General features: G+C 42.3%; 2 protein-coding genes across 2 annotated transcripts in view; both read left to right on the top strand.

Annotated features, from left to right (window-relative positions):
* The first annotated feature begins 5,073 nt into the window (after nt 1–5,073).
* On the top strand, nt 5,074–7,345 carry star (steroidogenic acute regulatory protein). Its single transcript, XM_015963550.3, has 7 exons — nt 5,074–5,273; nt 5,469–5,576; nt 5,687–5,817; nt 5,925–6,083; nt 6,211–6,395; nt 6,495–6,588; nt 6,663–7,345. The coding sequence occupies exons 1-7, from the start codon at nt 5,210–5,212 to the stop codon at nt 6,780–6,782; spliced, it is 861 nt and encodes a 286-aa protein (XP_015819036.1). The 5' UTR covers nt 5,074–5,209; the 3' UTR covers nt 6,783–7,345.
* A 3,395-nt stretch (nt 7,346–10,740) lies between these two features.
* The window catches only part of elmod3 (ELMO/CED-12 domain containing 3), a 29,449-nt gene continuing 18,041 nt past the window's right edge, over nt 10,741–22,148 (top strand). Inside the window, exon 1 of the mRNA XM_070546552.1 lies at nt 10,741–10,822. The gene's annotated coding sequence lies outside the window, so the exon portion shown is untranslated. The remainder of the gene's footprint in view (nt 10,823–22,148) is intronic.

Below are 22,148 nucleotides of genomic sequence, written 5' to 3'. Positions count from 1 at the left end.
AACCCACTGTGTCAATCAAGTCCAAATAAACTCTGTACTATAGTTTGAATACTCAACACTTTGCAGAAGTCTTTATTTCCCTGTTTTCTCAGTCTAAGTAATTCAAAGTATTTACTAATTGCATGTGTTTGAAAGATAAAAAAAAGGATGAAAAAGAAGCATTTAAAGTGGAGACATGTCCCCACCCCCCACCCACACACACACTTTTTCCAAAGTCAATTTTTGTAAAATGCACTTTTTACTGTCCAAAGACAATATTACGCTGTATTGAATATTGAGCACTAGGACCAAGAGTTCAGCTAGAATCTGATGTAACTGAGCTCTATTAATCAGATATTCAAAAAATAAGTGTAAAATGGTGACAATGAGTAGGAATGAAAATGACTAATAAGGTGAAAAACAAAGTTGAATTGAAAGTATTAATTTTCTGTATTACTGCCACAGTTCTGCATTTCTGACATTGCATAAAATAGCCTCTAGGCTGTAGTTTTATACATAATTTTGTATACTTACTGTAAAGACTTAAGACCATGGTCTTAAATTTAGAGGAGCTAATTCTCATCCCAGCCCAAAAGTTGGGAGATCACTGTCTGACGATGCCAACAGGACCACATCGTCTCCAAAAAGTTGTCACTGATCCTTAGGCCACCAAAACGGATCCGTCAACACCTTGGCTTTACCTAGAAATCCTGTTCATACATGCTATGAACAGAATCGGTGACAAAGGACTGCCTTGGTGGAGCCCAACTCTCACCTGGAACAAGACCGACTTACTGCCAGAAATGCGTACAAAGTTCTGGCCCGGATCAGACAGGGACCTAACAGCCAGAGGTGTGACCAAGTCACTGCTTTGCAAGTCACAAGTAAGTCTCAATTCTTTCCAGTCAAGTCTCGAGTCAAGTCCACCAAGTCACTGCTTTGCAAGTCACAAGTAAGTCACAATTATTTCCAGTCAAGTCTCGAGTCAAGTCCACCAAGTCACTGCTTTCCAAGTCACAAGTAAGTCTCAATTCTTTCCAGTCAAGTCTCGAGTCAAGTCCACCAAGTCACTGCTTTGCAAGTCACAAGTAAGTCTCAATTCTTTCCAGTCAAGTCTCGAGTCAAGTCCACCAAGTCACTGCTTTGCAAGTCACAAGTAAGTCACAATTATTTCCAGTCAAGTCTCGAGTCAAGTCCAAGTCAAAAACAAACAAGTCCAAGTCGAGTCCAAAATCAATGATGTGGAAGTCCAAGTCAAGTCCAAGTCCTTACCTTTGAATTTTCAAGTCATAATCAAGTCATCTGTCCAACTTCAATTTAATGACAATGATAATAAATAAATTCCAGAATTAAAGCTTCTTAAAACTTCATTTATTTGCTCAAACTAGCAGAAAGTGCAACTGAAACTGATCATAAACAAAGTGCTGCTGCATTTAGCAGAACATCAAACCCAGAACGAAGAATGATCTATGATTTTTGTTCATGTCGTGCCACTTTTGTGCTAAAGTATTAAATATGCTCAAGTCATCATCAAGTCAACAGATGCAAGTTGATTCAAGTTGCAAGTCATTGGCATTCAAGTCCAAGTCAAGTCGTAAGTTTTTATAGATCTTATCAAGTCAAGTCAGAAGTCATTAAAATAATGACTCGAATCTGACTCAAGTCCAAGTCATGTGACTTGATTCCACACCTCTGCTAACAGCCCATATCAAAGTGCCTGGTGGATCAGAATCTCCTTGAAGCTTACGCCATTGCCTCACCGCTATATAAAATATTGCTTCTTCACATCCCGCCTGCACCACCGCATCAGCTGCCTCTGGAGGGCCACAGGCCGTAATGACCCGATGGGACTCCTTCAGCTTGACAGCATTCCTAACATGGCCCACTCGGACTTGGTGTCGGACCGTGCCAACATAAAGTCAAAAATAATAGGTCACTTTGGAGACGTAAAGCTAAAACTACACAAAAATGTGTTTAATGGTCACTTCTTACAGGATACTTGTTCACCTTCAGGATATTTAGATTCTAGCCGCCAGTGCTGGATCCCCGTTGTATAAAAGCAGTGTGACGCAAAACAGAAGCTCATTAAAACCCAATTCTGCACTAGCTCTCTGCTCAAAAAGACATTCATTCAATCAGGCATATGACCCACTTTTACTCCTGATTCTTTGTTTTAAAAAATGCTTTACAGTACTAGAAACTGCCCACTGTGAGCGTAACAGGTCAGTTAGTGCCAGGCCTATGTGTTCCCGAGTTAAATCAGAGGAATCATCAAACAGAAGGACACGGGGTCGCAGGTTAAGGTGACTTCAGTCTTTCTACGAGATTTATTATTCATTTCTAGTTTTCTTCATGCTTTTTTCTGCGCTAATCAGATGACCCACTTCTAATTTGACAATTTGTTTCCAGTTCTGCTATCCTTGTTGACTCTATGTTTGATGTATGGCTTGTTGAAGCAATGTTGCTGTTAGATAACTTTTATTTTGCTTGGATACAGTAAGCAAGGTTCACAAAACACCTACCCAGTTTGATACAACATGTCATGGAGTATTTGCAGAGAGGAATCTGACATTTAGGTGAGCCAGAATAATCCGAATAGTGACTTGGCACTAGTCACAGGGAGGCTGAAGCCCAATATTGAATTGCTAAAATCTGGTTCAAAACATAAAAATGGCCAAATAAAACTTCAATAATACATGTTCCTGGGAATAAGCGCCAACAAATTAAAGATCACCTGGGTACATTGGCATCTTCAGCTTGATTGAATGTCCAGAACCTACTTTTGATACTGATTTATCTCTGACACAACACGCTAATCTCCATCCATCCATCCATCCATCCATCCATCCATCCATCCATCCATTCTCTTCTGCTTAGCCGGAGTCAGGCCGTGGGGGCAACAGCCTAAGTCGAAATGTCCAGACTTCCCTCTCCCAGCCACTTGGGCCAGCTCTTCTGGGGAAATCACAAGTCATTCTTGCCAGGCAAGAGACATAGTCCCTCCAGCGTGTCCTGGGTCTTCCTTCAGGTCTCCTCCCAGTTGGACGTGCCCGGAAAACCTCACAGGGGAGACGTCCAGGAGGCATTCTGACCAGATGCCCGAGTCACCTTTACTGGCTCCTCTCGATGTGGAGGAGCAGCGAGTCTACTCCGAGCCCCTCCCGGATGACCAAGCTTCTCACCCTATCTCTAAGGGAGAGCTGAGACATCATGCGAAGAAAACTAATTTCAGCCGCTTGTATCCATGATCTCGTTCCTTCGGTCACTGTCCAAAGCTCATGACCATAGGTGAGGGTAGGAACATAAATCGACAGGTAAATCGAGAATTTCACCTTCTGGCTCAGCTCTCTTTTCACCACAACAGATTGGTATAGTGCCTGTCTCAATGCAGACGCAGCACCACGCTAATCTGTTAGTCATAAATAGTCATTTCCAACTCCGAAATATCTCAAAGCTCAGGACTATGCTTTCTATAAAGGAGTTAGAGATGATAGTACATTTGTTTATCTCTTCCCACTTAGACTACTATAACAGCATACTGTAGCAAGTAGGACCTTCAATGTCTCCAGGTGGTCCAAAATTCTGCAGCCAGACTTTTAACATGCACCAGCAGAAGAGCTCACATCAGTTTTAACAATTTTACACCGGTTCCCAGTCTTCTTCAGGACTCAGTACAAAAATCTTGGTCCTTACTTACAGAGCGTCACATGGTCAGGCCCCCGATTATATTGTTGACTTGCAGACTGTCCACAATCCAGGACGCTCCCTCAGATCCTCAGACCAACTGCTACTGGCAGTGCCCCGAAATATTATGACCAGAGGTGACCGGGCCTTTCAGGCAGTGGCCCCCTCACTGTGGAACGCTTTACCGCTGACTCTGCCATCACTAACTACTGAGTCTTTTAAAAAGCAACCGAAAACACATCTCTTTACTCAGGCCTTCTATTGATTTTATTTGACTCTGTTGTTTCTATTGATTTTCATTTTTGTATATCTTGATTTTTATGTTTTTATGCTTTATAGGTATGTGTTTTATTGGTTTTATACCAGGTTTTACTGTACAAAGCTTTTTTTATGCTGATTGTCTGCGTTATTATTTTCTGTTGTGAAGCACTTTGTTATTCTTTCTGTGAAAGGTGCTTTACAAATAAACATTACTTGCGAAATTGTCTGCCAATGAGTGATTGCCAGAAACGTATTGTTTAGAAAAAGAAAGAAAACGATCTTTTAGAAATCGCCTCTCAAGATAAAAATCACAAGGTGCTTCATAAAAACAAACAAAAAAAATTAAAGTATAAAAAAGATTTTTTTAATGATTACAAATATGTTTAAAACGAAAAAAATATTGTGATTAAAAAAATGTAAGGAAATGGAGAGAGAAAATGAATAGGAAAGAAGGAAATCAGTGGATCCCAGGAAAGGCAGAATAAGAGCAGAATAAGGAAGTGGTGGTGATGAAGGTCACACAAAAGCCATGACTTAGTTTGGAGTACCCAGTGAATTTTCTATGAAGGTAAATGTTTAGCACATGTCACACACAAACTCTTACTACGAAGAGAGGGGCTCAGGAACATCATCATCAGCGGCAGAAAATTCAAGTTACAGATGCATCATTTCTACAAGGTTGCAAGGGCATTGGGGATTTGCAAGGCTTGTTCTGAGATATCAGTCATACAGAGTAAAGTGTTTATTTGTCCTTGAATTCCACAGTGTTTATGCTGTCATGGACCATGAGAGGATGGATGAGTCACTCAGGGTCTCGGCCCCACTGACATTCCTTCCGGGTTCCCCCATCACGTCAGAGACTTTCTCTTTGTGTGTGTGTGTGTGTGTGTGTGTGTGTGTGTGTGTGTGTGTGTGTGTGTGTGTGTGTGTGTGTGTGTGTGTGTGTGTGTCCGTCCAGGCACTGGATGTTATCTCACACAGAGTTTGGTAGACTCTGAGAAATGCTTGTCGTGTCCGCAGAGCGACCTTGATGAGATGGCCATTGGAACATTTAGCAGAGCCGTGCGCTTATCTGTGCGATGATAGCAGGACGACCTTGAGGGACATTCTCTTATATACCAGCAGTTTCAAACGTCCACAGAAAGAAGCTCAAACATCTCTGCAGCACTTGCTGCCTCTCAGCTGAACATTTGCAGCTTAGTTTTGACTCTTTGATCTAATTACTTTTTTAAAAGTTTTATTTTCTTTGTTTTAAAAGAATCACCTGAAATTACTGTAACCAAAAATGCTGCCTGCAACATTTAAACTGTGTGCTGGCATCTCCTATCGGCACACGAGGAACATGACAGGTGAGTGAGTGACATTCAGCCCTGCTGCCTTGACCTAATTCTTTCTCTGTTTTACTTCATTCTTGATTGATCTTTTCCCAGTTGAGATCTGCATGCAGTCTGGGATTAGAGGGATTGTTTGATGGAAAGCAGATCTGAACAAAATGTCTTTTTATTGCATATAAAGATGAAGTGTTTGCTGTTTTTGTTTCTCAGGTTTGAGGAAAAACGCCATGGTGGCCATTCACCATGAGCTGAACAAACTTGCAGGTCCAGGCACGAGTAACTGGATCAGCCAAGTGCGGCAGCGAAGCTCCCTTCTTGGTGAATTTTTATTAACCAGATCAGTTAAACTCCAAAACAAAGGTCATGTTGTCACAGAATATTGTGACAGAACTGCAATGTTTTAACAGCCATTTATCACATTTTTTAAGGTTCTCGAATTGAAGAGGAGGAGGCGTACAGCGAGGAAGAGATGTCTTATGTGAAGCAAGGGGAGAGTGCACTGCAGAAGGCCATCAGCATCCTCAGCGAACAGGATGGCTGGACTGTCGAAACCGTAGCTGTGAGTTCAAAAATGAAAGGAAATTCTATCAAAATTTACTGAGATTTTAAATGACCACATTTCTTAGTCTGAACCTTTTTTGTGGTTTCAACCTCTCTTTTCTGCAGGCCAATGGAGATAAGGTTCTGAGTAAAGTTCTGCCTGAAATCGGAAAGGTGTTTAAACTGGAAGTGGTGCTGGAGCAACATCCTGACAACCTCTACGAAGAGCTTGTGGAAAACATGGAGCAAATGGGAGAGTGGAACCCTAACGTCAAAGAGGTCAAAGTAAGACAACCGCAGCAGCACAAGTTAGGAAAGCTGTTTTAGTGAGGATACCTTGTTGGATAAAAATCACCTGAGAGATATTCCAAGTACAAGATCAGTGATAGCATTCTGTGTTTCGCTGTCCCAGATTCTTCAAAAGATTGGTCAGGACACCATGATTACCCACGAGGTATCTGCAGAGACGCCTGGCAATGTGGTGGGGCCACGGGACTTTGTGAGTGTCCGCTGTGCCAAACGCCGAGGCTCCACATGCTTCCTGGCTGGGATGTCCACCAAACACCCAAACATGCCTGAGCAGAAGGGCGTAGTCAGGTAAGCTGAGAATGAGATCTTTAACGTGTGAGACAGATATTGGTGTCGAAAGTTTTTTTTTTTTTTTTTAGATTTGATTTAATGTGTGACGCTTTTCAGAGGGGAGAATGGACCTACCTGTATAGTGATGAAGCCTTCGGCTGAGGATCCAAACAAGACCAAGTTCACATGGTTGCTGAATATAGATCTAAAGGTATAAATGATTTCAGACGTGTTTAAGTGTCGTGTGAGGCTGTCAAATACTTGGTTTATCTTTGTCATCTGCAGGGCTGGATCCCAAAGACCATCATAAATAAAGTGCTCTCTCAGACGCAGGTGGACTTTGCCAACCACCTCAGACACAGGATGGCTAATAATGTTTCTATGGAGATGGCTCATGCCTGCTGACACAAGATACCTCTTGAGATCAGGCACGGTGCAACAAAGAGTGGCACGACAGAAACCTCTGTTCACTAGAATACTCACATACCGTAACTCTGCTTGTAGCTGCGGAAAAAATAGAATTGAGGAAATTCAAGAAAGGTTGTGCTTTTCTGATTTCCTAAATATATGTTGTCACCTTTTGGGGGTAACCTTGGCATATAACATATTGACATGTAACAGTGATTATATACATATTGTGCACCCCAGCTGTTCCTAAACCAGAGCTGGGTTAGAACATGTTGTTATAGAATAAAAGATTGTTTGATATTTTTTAAAATTTCCCTGGGTATGAACACGGGCCATGTTCAACAAAGACACGTCTGTATGGTTTTTATTTTATTTTTGAAATTAAAACAGGACCTTGCATGAATTCACTCCAAGCCAGAGCACAATGGATCCCGGGAAAATGTGTCATACACCTATTTGCACTTATTTTGTTAAAAGACCTAAAAGCTGCTAAAGAAACAAAACATTACAAGAAAAATCTGCACCTTCAGAAATCTTTAAAAAGAAGGGCACCACATCGAAAATGTGGCTAAATTCAATTATTTCATAAAAGTCTGGTTTAAAAGCCAAATCAGCACACCCCGTGGGAGGCTCTCTCACTCATGGCTCTGTATTGGCAAAAACAATGATTAGGCACACAAAATATTCCAATGTTGGAAAAAAATGCACTTTTATTTCAATGTGTTATTTATTGATTGATGTTACAGTGAATGCTGAATGAATGAATGACTGTAACACAACTAATATTCATGCTTTTAGTTCATCTGAACAGGGAAGAAGTGAAACTGTTTGGAAGTTGTCTTTCCCGATGGATGAGACCGTGAATAAAATCCTGGGAAAATATTCCTCTCCGTGTTTTTGTTAAATTGGAAAAACAAGGTTATTGTCAACACAACATGTGCAAATAAATGGTTGAAATTTTAAAACAAAACTCATCACCACCACCACTGACATCAAAACTTCATTCCTGTACTACAAAATATTTTTATTCCAGGCCTTTTCTTGGGAATTGATTCATTTCTCATTCAGGAAAAATCAGCTAAAACAAATCACGAATCCCAACCAAAGCCCAATTTTGGACAGCAACAGCTATTGCACAGGATGATGTTGATCATGAAGCGTGTCCTTGTGCTTCCTCATGGGTTTTTTGAGACTGTTGGTTTGCCAGATTGAACAGGTGTTTGGCCTTTCAGATGTGTGAGGAGTCCAGGATCTAGCAGTTTAATACGAGCCAGCAGCACACTCCCCACGATCAGTTAACGGTGGACTTTATCCCAAACAGGAAATCTGTCCTCCATCACTGCCATTTGTGTAACTTTTTACCAATTTCGTGTAGTTTTGTTCAATCCCAAATGTTTTGTAACAGCTCGTTCTCTTGGATGCAGAGCAGTCGGCTGAAGCCAGAACCAATTAAGTTGTAGCAATGGGGTCTCACAGAAATTACTTGCCGTCTACTACTTCAGCGTTGTGTAATTAGATCATTTTGCAGAAGCCTGAAGGATGTTTCTGGACTGAGGAAGAAAGGGAGATGAGAGAAGCTTCTGGCTCAAAGGAAGGCCTATTTTTTCCACTTTTTCCACAGACTTTTAGAAAAATGAGACCCTAGACAAATAACCAGTTTGGTTGATTCACATTTTTGTGTGCTTTGAAAGACATATTTGAGTTTTATAGCTCCAAGTGCTGACTTATGTAATGTTTTTCCTAAAAAAAAAAAGTTCCAGGAGCAAATAACAGGCACCCTCTTGAAATCTCTCAAACTCTTAAGCAGATGTCATTCACAGAGCTTGTTCCATTAGTTGTGTAATGAGAGAAGATGAGAAAAATTCTGATCCTGGAGTCAGAGAGGGAAATTAATCCAGTGCAAACACGTTGTGCAAGAAGACATGAAAGACAAAACAAGCTTTCTGGCAGCCATAGCCAGTCCTTGGCTATGATGACAGCCTTGATTATTTTATTGCTCTTTTTTGTCGCTCAGTGTCTGAATCTCACTTCCAAGCAGCTTTTCCTTTTCCTCTTGTGTAATGTTAGCCTGGCCCACCAGACTTGTCCTCTGTTTAATTCTGCACAGAGACTTGTCCTCTGTTTAATTCTGCACAAGTTCTCTGTGCAGAATTAAACAGAGGACGAGTCTGGCGGGCCAGGCTATGTAAATGTGGGAACATCCACTTAATTTCTGTGCTAAAATCAGTATAAAGATTTTCAATGATTAGAAAATTATTATTCACACAGTAAAATGCATTAACTGAAAACAAAACAACATGAAAGAGCCATGTCTCTGTAGGATGGAATAAAAATTCATGTCCAGGGAGGTTAAAGGTCATGGATTAAAGGTGTGGAACACTGAAAAAACACTTTTTAATTACTACTTCCAGTTGTAATCAGTCACTCTGAGTTTTTCATGTAGGCTGACCATGAAGATAGTCTCCTACACCTATCTCCTGTATTAGCTTCTGATAGAAAATAGACGGTGAAACGCTACAATTTGAATTTGAGCTACCTCACACTGTCACTTAGCATTCATGGACTCACTCATCTTAACTTGTGACGGGAAAGGCTGTTGTTGGTTTAGTGTCCAGGCAACAGCAGAGAATGTCTCGGCTTGTAAAAGCTAGCTGTTAGCATTAGCAACTCCACCACTCAGCAGAACTCCTTCAGGCTTGTGTTATTTGTATTGATTAAACTTCAACGTTGCAGAGCAAATGGAGTCAGTGGTAAAATCATGCTGCTGTTTTCCAATCCAAGACAAGATGTCCAGATATCAGTAAATATGTCTTCAAATCTTACACTCTGAAGATCAGCTCTGATGTGGCTCACTTCTAGTTCCTGAATAAGGCGCACCAGAGCTTTTCCCCCAAGAGTATGACTTACAGGGCATTCCTTCCTATAGACCACTCAAAGGCATAGATTAAACAAGTGAATCACACCTTTAAATTATGGACAACTGTTTTACATGAATGCGAATTATTTGTGTCCACAGATTGTTTTGTGTGTCTGTTTCAGAAACTCAGATGAGCTCTGCTTGTCTAAATGGAAATGCTTGACTTTTTGAGGATTCAAAAGAAATGTGTCACGTTAGGAAATTCATATGTAAACACATATTTATTACAGCAAAAATCAGACATTTACTTCAGTATAAAAATTAATAATAAGAGTAAAACTTGAGAAAAGGTTGACCTTGAGTTTTTACTTTCAGTTTTTAATCCAAGTGGTTTGTTATCTTTTGATTTATCTTGAAATGTAAATTCTGAAATAAAGGCTAAATAGTTTCTCAATATGCTAGCTTATGCATTACCTCTGCAAAAAAATGTAATTGGCCAAAGACTTTAGATATGTGTTGTGGAATAACACAATAACATAATTACTGTATTAGTAAATTATATGGTTTTGGATTTATTCGCTTTGAATAAAAGTTTATTTCACATGGTTAATGAAATGAAACAAACAGCATTTTAAAAGAACTGTAAAATAATAGATTTCTAACATGTGGATGTGGTTTAAACATTTAGCTGAAAAGTGAAGTAAAAGGGGAAAAATGGATGCAGATGAGATATAAGAGGAAAAATCTGATTATAGGGCCAATTAGAGAATTAAAGTGCATGAATAAACATCATGAAGGCAAATGGGTAAGCAAACTTAAGGGAAAAGATGAAATTTTAATTTTAGTTTGTGTGTTGTGAAATTTATAACTGTAGCCTTAATTAGGGTTTGTTGTTGTTCGTCTACTTGAATTCAGATCCGATTTATAGATTCATATCCTCATTCAAATTCAACGACAATGTCTCAGTTAGTTACATAATACAAGTTTATCAAAGAAGAATAAAACATTCAGGGGTTATTCCGATAATAGACGCTCCACTTTTTAGTTTCGGTAAACAATGACGTAATGAAGCCAGTAAAGGACAGAAAACCACAATTCCCAAGATGCACCCGGAATGACTGTGACCGCTGGACGGGGGAAGGGAAGCTGAGATTGGAGGGAGAAACAATCAGAAACTGAGGTACTTTTAAAACACTTCTTATTTGCACATTAATGTTGGACATGCTCTGATACACGGTGGTTCTAACGGATTTATTAGCGCCTAAAGACGGAAGCAGGTCGATTTGTACGCTGTTGACGTATTTGGGACTGACTCCCATCTCCGTTACAGTTCAGTAGCCCGTTAGTTAGCCTGGCAGCTGGCTTTTCTCCTGTATGCTAAATGGCTGTTGACTCATAACTGTACGGAGTAAATGTGTCAGGAATGGTTCAGACTTCTGCGGGAGATTCATTTCGTTGAGGTAACGGTTAAACATTTAGCTGTTACGTATTCGCTTTTGGATAAAACTGTAGCTGCGTCTTTGTGCCAGCGGGGCTGCTAGTTGCTAGTTGGTTGCTAAAGAGACTGGTTTCTAGTTGAGGCTGTTGCTGGAGCTGTCACAGCCTTGGTGTCTTCTCCCGGTGACTCATCTAGAAAACACTTTTTACAATAGTTTACTCTCGTTGTTGGACGTTGCGTTCACTCTTATCTGCAGGGCAACTTTGGAGAATGAATGCAAATCTGTATTGAGTAAAAGTCGCAATTAGACCCCGAAAAATCACAGATGCTGGGAAATCTAACACAAATATAATGTATTAATTGTATTTTTGTCCTATTAGGTTTTGAAAAAACCACTGAATACATAAATATCAGCTGTTCAATTAAAGTAATTCTATAAGAAAAAATTAATACAACAATGTTAATTAATTGCTTTTTTTGTCTTATACAAATGTTTAAAGCATGTGAAGTTCATTTACTAACCTATTACTACTACTGAGTATTTCTTCAATTATATTTTCGGGAAAAAAAACTTAAAGCCTGAATGCTGATTTGCACATGTTTACTTACTAATTGCGTATTTATGAGAGGGTTTTAGATGTTGAAGATCAAAAATAGGTCATAGGTTCTGATTGTGACTGCAAAATTACTTAATATTCAGTTGACTATATTTGTTGAAAAAAATCCAAATCTCCCTCCATTCTCTTCCTGTTCTGTCTTTTCATTGTGCACAACAGTTTCCCAACCACTGATGTCTAAACTGGGCATCTTGAGCCCTGAGAGTTTATCTGGATTGACCAAATATGTATTGGGATGTGGAGGCTGAATGCTTGGCACTCAAAGTTTATTACTCCATGATTTATTGCAGTCTTAGCTAAGGCTGCGATAACAGTCAGTGATTAATATTGTGATGAGATATGACTTGCAATAAATAAACAAATACTTAGCTCAAGAACAAAATAAAACAAAAAAATCAAAAACAAAGACATTTAAAAAATCATAAAAAATGGGAGAATCAAAAATAGTGATGAAAAGATGTGAGGAAACGGGAAAAGAAAATGAACAAGAAAAGGCAATAGGTGGATCCTGGGAAAAGCAGAAATTGGCAGAACAAAGCTAACTCAGGTGTTTGCTAATTGCTGTCCGCCTATGGGGCAGCATCTAACCTTCAAGAAGCCACCCGACTGGCAACGTGGGTGGAGATCTCTATTTGATTGGTCAAAAACTTAATGTTTCAGTTTGATTGACAAAATGCATCATGTGTAGCAAACATCTGAGCTGACCATTCATTGCAATTTTTTCTGTTCTTTTGCGATATGCGTATTGTGCATGCTGACGTCACGATGACGATACATTTGCGATGTGTTGTCCAGCCCTAGTCTTAGCAGTTCTGATGTCAGATACTTGAGGCACATTACATTATCTATGCTTTGCTAAATAATTCTTGCCAGCTTCTTCAGTTTATTGTTCATTTTGAATTATTTTTAATTGTTCTGATAATTTAGTATTTCAAGAAAAAATAAATATCAGAGAGACATGAATCTTGTACACTGATGCATCATTCTTAGTAATCTACCCTGGATTTATTAGGCCCGAGCAGCGAAAGCGCTGCGAAGGCCTCTTGTTTTTGCTCTGATTATTATTAGGCCCGAGCAGCGAAAGCGCTGCGAAGGCCTCTTGTTTTTGCTCTGATTATTATTAGGCCCGAGCAGTGAAGCTGCGAAGGCCTATTGTATCTGCTCCGTTTCTTCTTATTAGGCCCGAGCAGCGAAGCGCTGCGAAGGCCTATTGTATCTGCTCCGTTTCTTTTTCTTTCTTTTTTTTTCTTTTTTTTTCTTCCGCGTCTTTGGATGGCCTTTAGGGGGTCTTAGCATATCCAAAAACTCACAAAATTCTGGCCCAATATAGAAAGTGCGTGAAATTTACGTATTTCACTGGCAACGTGAAAGTTGGTAAAAAAATGTTTCGACAGCGCCCCCTGGAAAATTTAAAATACCCCTCCGCTTTGACCTTTTTTCATAGTAGAGTGATGAAATTTGGTACACTTGTAGAACTCAACAATACGCACAGAAAAGCCTCTTGCACCCATGGTCAATATCAAACAGGAAGTCGGCCATTTTGGACTAAAGTGGCCATTTTGACCCCGTTTTGGCCATTTCTATGGTCTATATTTGGTTGAACAGTTTGGTCATTTTTCGCACGATTGTCTCAAAAATAGTGTGCGATCGAAGAGAAGCGATGGACGAATCAAATGAGCAAATAAAATTGACTTTTCGTAAATACTGAAGGGGCGGGGCCAGGCCTCAAAGTTTGAGCACTCGCCAAAAAAATTCAAATTGCTTTAATTTCATAAATGAAAGTATTACAGCTAAAGTAATTTTCTATGGACAATCGTCATCGCCCCCCGAAGACAAATGAATGGTCGATTGATGATGTCACATAAGCCCCGCCCCCTCAGGCCTTAAAAGGTCAAGTTTTACTGGGAAATTTTCCAAAATTCGCCCTTTCAAATAATCAGCCCAAATTTGTAGCAGGTAACTGAAGACAAGTTGGGGGTTGCTTGGCGTCACTTTATGGGAGTTTTCTGCAGAAGGCGGGGCTGTGGTGGCGCGGCGAAGTCAGGCGTACCGACGTGGCCTTACGTTTGCCTCCCATTTCGTCAATTCTAGAGATATTGCCACAAAACCTCTTGGGAGTGATCCTAGTTCAGCCCCCCACAAAATGTGATGTGAACATCCGGTGGGCGTGGCCTATTTTCTGAAATAGCGCCCCCTAGGACCATTAAAACTGTCAGCCCCAAGTCATGCTTTGACTGAGGATTATGAAATTTGGCACACTAATGTGGTGTCTCAGGACCTACAAAAAAGTCTCTTGGAGCCAAGTGCAAAGTCGCACAGGAAGTCGGCCATTTTGGTCCAAGTACTCGATTTAGTGGTTTTCGCACACGTTGTTTGGAGAGTGATGCTCCATCGCCCTTTTCACCAATCGCCTTCAAACTTCTGCTATAGACTCTTAAGACATAAAGGAAAAAATTCAACCGTCGGATTTTAAATAAGTATAAAGGTGTGGGCGTGGCTAAGCCTCAAACTTTGACCTGTCACCACGCCACTCTTTTTTTCACAGCTACCTATTGGACTCCTTTTACCCAATCGCCAGCAATCTCTGGCGAATAGCAGCTGACAAGTTGAGGTCACTTAGTCTCCAGTACTGGCAGGTTTTGAAAAAAGGCGGGGCTTTGGGAGCATGGCAAAATTCACCATCACGCCATGGCAATACGTTTGCCTCTCATTTCTTCAATTATCGTGCCATCGCCACAAAATGTCTGGTGAGTGATCCTAGTCTGAACCCCAATAGATTTGGACAGCTGTAGTTTGTGGGCGTGGCCTATTTTCTGAAATGGCGCCCCCTAGGACCATTAAAACTGTCAGCCCCTAGCCATGCTTTGACTGAGGAGTACGAAATCTGGTACACTAATGTGGTGTCTCCGGACCTACAAAAAAGTCTCTTGGAGCCAAGTGCAAAGTCGCACAGGAAGTCGGCCATTTTGGTCCAAGTACTCGATTTAGTGGTTTTCGCACACGTTGTTTGGAGAGTGATACACCATTGCCCTTTTCACCAATCACCTTCAAACTTCTGCTATAGACTCTTAAGACAAAGGGGAAAAAATTCAACCTACGGATTTTAAATAAGTATAAAGGTGTGGGCGTGGCTAAGCCTCAAACTTTGACCTGCCGCCACGCCATTCTTTTTTTCACAGCTCCCTATTGGACTCCTTTTAACCAATCAACAGCAATCACTGGCAAATAGCAGCAGACAAGTTGAGGTCACTTGGTCTATAGTACTGGCAGGTTTCGAATAAAGGCGGGGCTTTGGGAGCATGGCGAAATTCGCCATCAAGCAATGGAAATACATTTGTCTCTCATTTCTTCAATCATTGTGACATCGCCACACAATTTCGTATGAGTGATCCTACTCTGACCCCTAATAGAATTGGACAGCTGAAGTTTGTGGGCGTGGCCTATTTTCTGAAATAGCGCCCCCTAGGACCATTAAAACTGTCAGCCTCAAGCCATGCTTTGACTGAGGATCACGAAATTTGGCACACTAATGTAGTGTCTCAGGACCTACAAAAAAGTCTCTTGGAGCCAAGCGCAATGTCGCACAGGAGGTCGGCCATTTTGGTCCAAGTACTCGATTTAGTGGTTTTCGCACACGTTATTAGGAGAATGATGTCTCGTCGCCCTTTCCACCGATCACCTTCAAACTCCTGCTATATACTCTTAAGACATAGAGGAAAACTTCAACCGTCGGATTTTAAATTAGTTTAAAGGTGTGGGCGTGGCTAAGCCTCAAACTTTGACCAGTCGCCATTACGTTACTTGACTCAATAACTCCCTTGTCCATGATCAGATCAATTTCAAACTTTGTCCGTGTGATCACTGACCACATCTGAAGACAGTGACAATGTGGACAGCTGGCATCACCTAAGCCCCGCCCCCTGACTACAGGAAGTCTACTGTTTTATGGTGAAATGCCCATATTTGTCCCCTCTAATTTAGTCAACATGACACTAAGGTCATTCACTGTCTTCATGATGTTTTAATGACTATTCAGATCTGATAGCTTTTCAGAAAGGGAGGAGCTTTGATGACATGGCGATTTCTGGCGTGACGCTGTGACCTTACGTTTGACTGTAACTTCCACAAACAGCCTCCGATTTGCCAGAGACTGAACATCACATCACCAGTGTGGTAAAGATAGAGTATCTCCTAGTGGTGAGACGTGTAATGCTGGGCTCAGAGGGGATGCTGAATCAGGGTGAGGTGTGGACGAGGAGGCCGTTCACGGTTTCTGGTGTCGGGGTGGTTGACTTTCTGTTCTGCCCGACGTGCCCTGGTGCCCCCGGCTGCCGGCCAGGATGGACAAGCGCGGAATTGGGTTTGGAGAGCGTCGGGGATGGAGCGGAGGGGGTGCGGAAGGAGGGCGAGCAGCTTCGCTGCGAGGGCCGAACGACGCTGCTTGCAGCTTTAATTATTATTCTTTTTTCTTCCGCGTCTTTGAATGGCCTTTAGGGGGTCTTAGCATATCCAAAAAGTCACCAAATTCTGGCCCAATATAGAAAGTGCGTGAAATTTACGTATTTCACTGGCGATGTGAAAGTTCGTCAAAAAGTGACTGAACAGCGCCCCCTAGAAAGTGAAAAATACCCCTCTCCATAAAGCTTAGTTTATCGTACAGTTATGAAATTTGGTATACTTGTAGTACTCAACAGTCCGCACAGAAAAGTCTCTTGCAACCATGGTCAATATCAAACAGGAAGTCGGCCATTTTGGAGTAAAGTGGCCATTTTGACCCCGTTTTGGCCATTTCTAGGGTCTATATTTGGTTGAACAGTTTGGTCATTTTTCGCACCATCGTCTCAAAAATTGTGCGAGATCGAACAGAAGCGATGGACGATTCAAATGAGACAATAAAATTGACTTTTCGTATATACTGAAGGGGCGGGGCCAGGCCTCAAAGTTCGAGCACTCGCCCAAAAAATTCAAATTGCTATAATTTCATAAATGAAAGAATTACAGTTAAAGAAATGTTCTGTGGACAATTGTCATCGCCCTCCGAAGACAAATGAATGGTCGATTGATGATGTCACATAAGCCCCGCCCCCTCAGGACTTAAAAGGTCAAGTTTTACTGGGAAATTTTCCAAAATTCGCCCTTTCCAATAATCACCCCAAATTTGTAGCGGGTAACTGAAGACAAGTTGGGGTTGCTTGGCTTCACTTTATGGGAGTTTTCTGCAGAAGGCGGGGCTGTGGCGGCGCGGCGAATTCAGGCGTACCGCTTAGGCCTTACGTTTGCCTCCCATTTCGTCATTTCTAGAGATATCGCCACGAAGCTTCTTGTGAGTGATCCTAGTCTGGCCCCCCAAAAGATCTGATGTGAAATTCCGGTGGGCGTGGTCTATTTTCTGAAATAGCGCCCCCTAGGACCATTAAAACTGACAGCCCCAAGCCATGCTTTGACTGAGGATTACGAAATTTGGTACACTAATGTGGTGTCTCAGGACCTACAAAAAAGTCTCTTGGAGCCAAGTGCATTGTCGCACAGGAAGTCGGCCATTTTGGTCCAAGTGCGCAATTTAGTGGTTTTCGCACACGTTGTTTGGAGAGTGATGCTCCGTCGCCCTTTTCACCAATTGCCTTCACACTTCGGCTACATACTCTTAAGACATAGATGAAAAAATTCAACCGTCGGATTTTAAATAAGTATAAAGGTGTGGGCGTGGCTAAGCCTCAAACTTTGACCTGTCGCCACGCCACTCTTTTTTTTCACAGCTCCCTATTGGACTCCTTTTAACCAATCACCACCAAACAGTGGCGAATAGCAGCAGACAAGTTGAGGTCACTTGGTCTATAGTACTGGCAGGTTTCGAATAAAGGCGGGGCTTTGGGAGAATGGCGAAATTCGCCATCACGACATGGAAATACGTTTGTCTCTCATTTCTTCAGTCATTGTGACATCGCCATACAAGTTCTGATGAGTGATCCTACTCTGACCCCTAATAGAATTGGACAGCTGAAGTTTGTGGGCGTGGCCTATTTTCTGAAACAGCGCCCCCTAGGAAAATTAAAACAGTCAGCCCCAAGCCATGCTTTGACTGAGGATCACAAAATTTGGCACACTAATGTAGTGTACCAGGACCTACAAAAAAGTCTCTTGGAGCCAAGCACAATGTCGCACAGGAGGTCGGCCATTTTGGTCCAAGTACTCAATTTAGTGGTTTTCGCACACGTTATTAGGAAAATGATATCTCCTCGCCCTTTCCACCGATCACCTTCAAACCTCTGCTATATACTCTTAAGACATAGAGGAAAAAATTCAACCGTCGGATTTTAAATAAGTATAAAGGTGTGGGCGTGGCTAAGCCTCAAACTTTGACCAGTCGCCATTACCTTATTTGACTTAACAACTCCCATGTGCATGATCAGATCAATTTCATACTTTGTCTGTGTGATCACTGACCACATCTGAAGACAGTGACAATGTGGACAGCTGACATCACCTAAGCCCCGTCCCCTGACTACAGGAAGTCAACTGTTTTATGGTGAAATGCCCATATTTGTTCCCTCTAATTTAGTCAAGATGACACTAAGGTCATGCACTGTCTTCATGATGTTGTAATGACCATTCAGATCTGATAGCTTTTCAGAAAGGCAGGGGCTTTGATGCCATGGCGATTTCTGACGTGACGCTGTGACCTTACGTTTGACTGTAACTTCCACAAACAGCCTCCGACTTGCCCGAGACTGAACATCGCATCACCAGTGTGGTAAAGATAGAGTATCTCCTAGTGGTGAGACGTGTAATGGTGGGCTCAGAGGGGATGCTGAGTCAGGGTAAGGTGTGGACGAGGAGGCCGTTCACGGTTTCTGGTGTCGGGGTGGTTGACTTTCTGTTCCGCCAGACGTTCCCTGGTGCCCCCGGCCCCCGGCCAGGATGGAGAAGCGCGGAGCTGGGTTTGGAGAGCGTCGGGGATGGAGCGGAGGGGGTGCGGAAGGAGGGCGAGCAGCTTCGCTGCGAGGGCCGAACGACGCTGCTTGCAGCTTTAATTACGCTTTCTTTCTTTCTTTTTTCTTCCGCGTCTTTGACTGGCCTTTAGGGGGTCTTAGCATATCCAAAAAGTCACCAAATTCTGGCCCAATATTGAAAGTGCGTGAAATTTACGTATTTCACTGGCAATGTGAAAGTTCATAAAAGAATGGCTGAACAGCGCCCCCTAGAAAGTGAAAAATACCCCTCTCCATAAAGCTTAGTTTATCGTACAGTTATGAAATTTGGTACACTTGTAGAACTCAACAATACGCACAGAAAAGCCTCTTGCATCCATGGTCAATATCAAACAGGAAGTCGGCCATTTTGGACTAAAGTGGCCATTTTGACCCTGTTTCGGCCATTTCTTGGGTCTATATTTGGTTGAACAGTTTGGTCATTTTTCGCACGATCGTCTCAAAAATAGTGTGCGATCGAACAGAAGCGACGGACGATTAAAATGAGACAATAAAATTGACTTTTCGTAAATACTGAAGGGGCGGGACCAGGCCTCAAAGTTCGAGCACTCGCCAAAAAAATTCAAATTGCTATAATTTCATAAATGAAAGAATTACAGTTAAAGTAACTTTCTATGGACAATCATCATCGCCCCCCGAAGACAAATGAATGGTCAATTGATGATGTCACATAAGCCCCGCCCCTTCAGGACTTAAAAGGTCAAGTTTTACTGGGAAATTTTCCAAAATTTGCCCTTTCAAATAATCATCCCAAATTTGTATCAGGTAACTGAAGACAAGTTGGGGTTGCTTGGCGTCACTTTATGGGAGTTTTCTGCAGAAGGCGGGGCTGTGGCGGCGCGGCGAACTCAGGCGTACCACTTAGGCCTTACGTTTGCCTCCCATTTCGTCATTTCTAGAGATATCGCCACGAAACTTCTTGTGAGTGATGCTAGTCCGGCCCCCCAAAAAATCTGATGTGACATTCCGGTGGGCGTGGTCTATTTGTTGAAATAGCGCCCCCTAGGACCATTAAAACTGACAGCCCCAAGCCATGCTTTGACTGAGGATTACGAAATGTGGTACACTAATGTGGTGTCTCAGGACCTACAAAAAAGTCTCTTGGAGCCAAGTGCAAAGTCGCACAGGAAGTCGGCCATTTTGGTCCAAGTGCGTGATTTAGTGGTTTTCGCACACGTTGTTTGGAGAGTGATGCTCCGTCGCCCTTTTCACCAATCGCCTTCACACTTCTGCTATATACTCTTAAGACATAGATGAAAAAATTCAACCGTCGGATTTTAAATAAGTATAAAGGTGTGGGCGTGGCTAAGCCTCAAACTCTGACTTGTCGCCACGCCACTCTTTTTTTCACAGTTCCCTATTGGACTCCTTTTATCCAATCACCACCAAACAGTGGCAAATAGCAGCAGACAAGTTGAGGTCACTAGGTCTATAGTACTGGCAGGTTTCGAATAAAGGCGGGGCTTTGGGAGCATGGCGAAATTCGCCATCACGCCATGGAAATACGTTTGTCTCTCATTTCTTCAATCATTGTGACATTGCCACACAATTTCTGATGAGTGATCCTACTCTGACCCCTAATATAATTGGACAGCTGAAGTTTGTGGGCGTGGCCTATTTTCCAAAACAGTGCCCCCTAGGACCATTAAAACAGTCAGCCCCAAGCCATGCTTTGACTGAGGATCACAAAATTTGGCACACTAATGTAGTGTCTCAGGACCTACAAAAAAGTCTCTTGGAGCCAAGCGCAATGTCGCACAGGAGGTCGGCCATTTTGGTGCAATTACTCAATTAAGTGGTTTTCGCACACGTTATAAGGAGAATGATATCTCCTCGCCCTTTCCACCGATCACCTTCAAACTCCTGCTATATACTCTTAAGACATAGAGGAAAAAATTCAACCGTCGGATTTTAAATAAGTATAAAGGTATGGGCGTGGCTAAGCCTCAAACTTTGACCAGTCGCCATTACTTTATTTGACTTAATAACTCCCATGTGCATGATCAGATCAATTTCATACTTTGTCTGTGTGATCACTGACCACATCTGAAGACAGTGACAATGTGGACAGCTGACATCACCTAAGCCCCGCCCCCTGACTAAAGGAAGTCTATTGTTTTATGGTGAACTGCCCATATTTGTCCCCTCTAATTTAGTCAAGATGACACTAAGGTCATGCACTGTCTTCATGATGTTGTAATGACCATTCAGATCTGATAGCTTTTCAGAAAGTGAGGGGCTTTGATGCCATGGCGATTTCTGGCGTGACGCTGTGACCTTACGTTTGACTGTAACTTCCACAAACAGCCTCCGATTTGCCCGAGACTGAACATCACATCACCAGTGTGGTAAAGATAGAGTATCTCCTAGGGGTGAGACATGTAATGGTGGGCTCAGAAGGGATGCTGAGTCAGGGTGAGGTGTGGACGAGGAGGCCTTTCACGGTTTCCGGTGTTGGGGTGGCTGACTTTCTGTTCCGACAGGCATGCCCTGATGCCCTCGGCTGCCGGCCAGGATGGAGAAGCGCGGAGCCGGGTTTGGAGAGCGTCGGGGATGGAGCGGAGGGGGTGCTGAAGGAGGGCGAGCAGCTTCGCTGCGAGGGCCGAACGACGCTGCTTGCAGCTTTAATTATTTTTTGTTATTCCGTGCCCCCTTTGAACAGCTTTTTGGGGACCTTAACATACCCCAAAACTCACAATATTTTGCACACTTGTCAGGCCTGGTGAAAAATTTGATATTTTAAAGGTCCCAAAAAAATCGCAAAGAAAATGGCTGAACAGCGCCCCCTACAAAGTGAAAAAAACCCCTCTCCATAAAGCTTAGTTTATCGTACAGTTATGAAATTTGGTACACTTGTAGTACTCAACAGTCCGCACAGAAAAGTCTCTTGCAACCATGGTCAATATCAAACAGGAAGTCGGCCATTTTGGGTTGAAATGGCGATTTTTTGCCGTTTTTGCCGTTTTTAGGGTCCGTTTCTGATTGGATTGCTCGATCATTTTTCGCACGATCGTCTCAAAAATTGTGTAAAATTGCTCAGAAGGGATGGGCGAACAAAATGAGATAAGGATTCTGAGTTTTCGTATATGTTGAAGGGGCGGAGCCAGGCCTCGAAGTTTGACTACTCGCCAAAAATATTTAAATTGCTATAACTTCATAACTGAATGGAATAGAGTTACCAAACTTTCTGTGGTCATTCGTCATCCACCCACAAAGTAAATTGAAAGGTCGGATGATGACATCACACAAGCCCCGCCCCCTCAGGACCAAAAAGATCAAGTTTTACTGTGAAAGGTCCCAAATTGCCCCATTTCACTTAATCACCACAAATTTGTAGCTGGTAACTCAAGACAAGTGGGGGTTGCTTGGCGTCACTTTATGGGAGTTTTCGGCAGAGGGCGGGGCTGTGGTGGCGCGGCGAATTCAGGCGTACCGCCTTGGCCTTACGTTTGCCTCCCATTT

The sequence above is a fragment of the Nothobranchius furzeri genome, chromosome 17 (assembly GCF_043380555.1).
Source record: "Nothobranchius furzeri strain GRZ-AD chromosome 17, NfurGRZ-RIMD1, whole genome shotgun sequence".
NCBI classification, from domain to species: domain Eukaryota; kingdom Metazoa; phylum Chordata; class Actinopteri; order Cyprinodontiformes; family Nothobranchiidae; genus Nothobranchius; species Nothobranchius furzeri.
The sequence above is the reverse complement of the archived record's forward strand: the minus strand, read 5'-3'. Positions and strand labels throughout refer to the sequence as shown.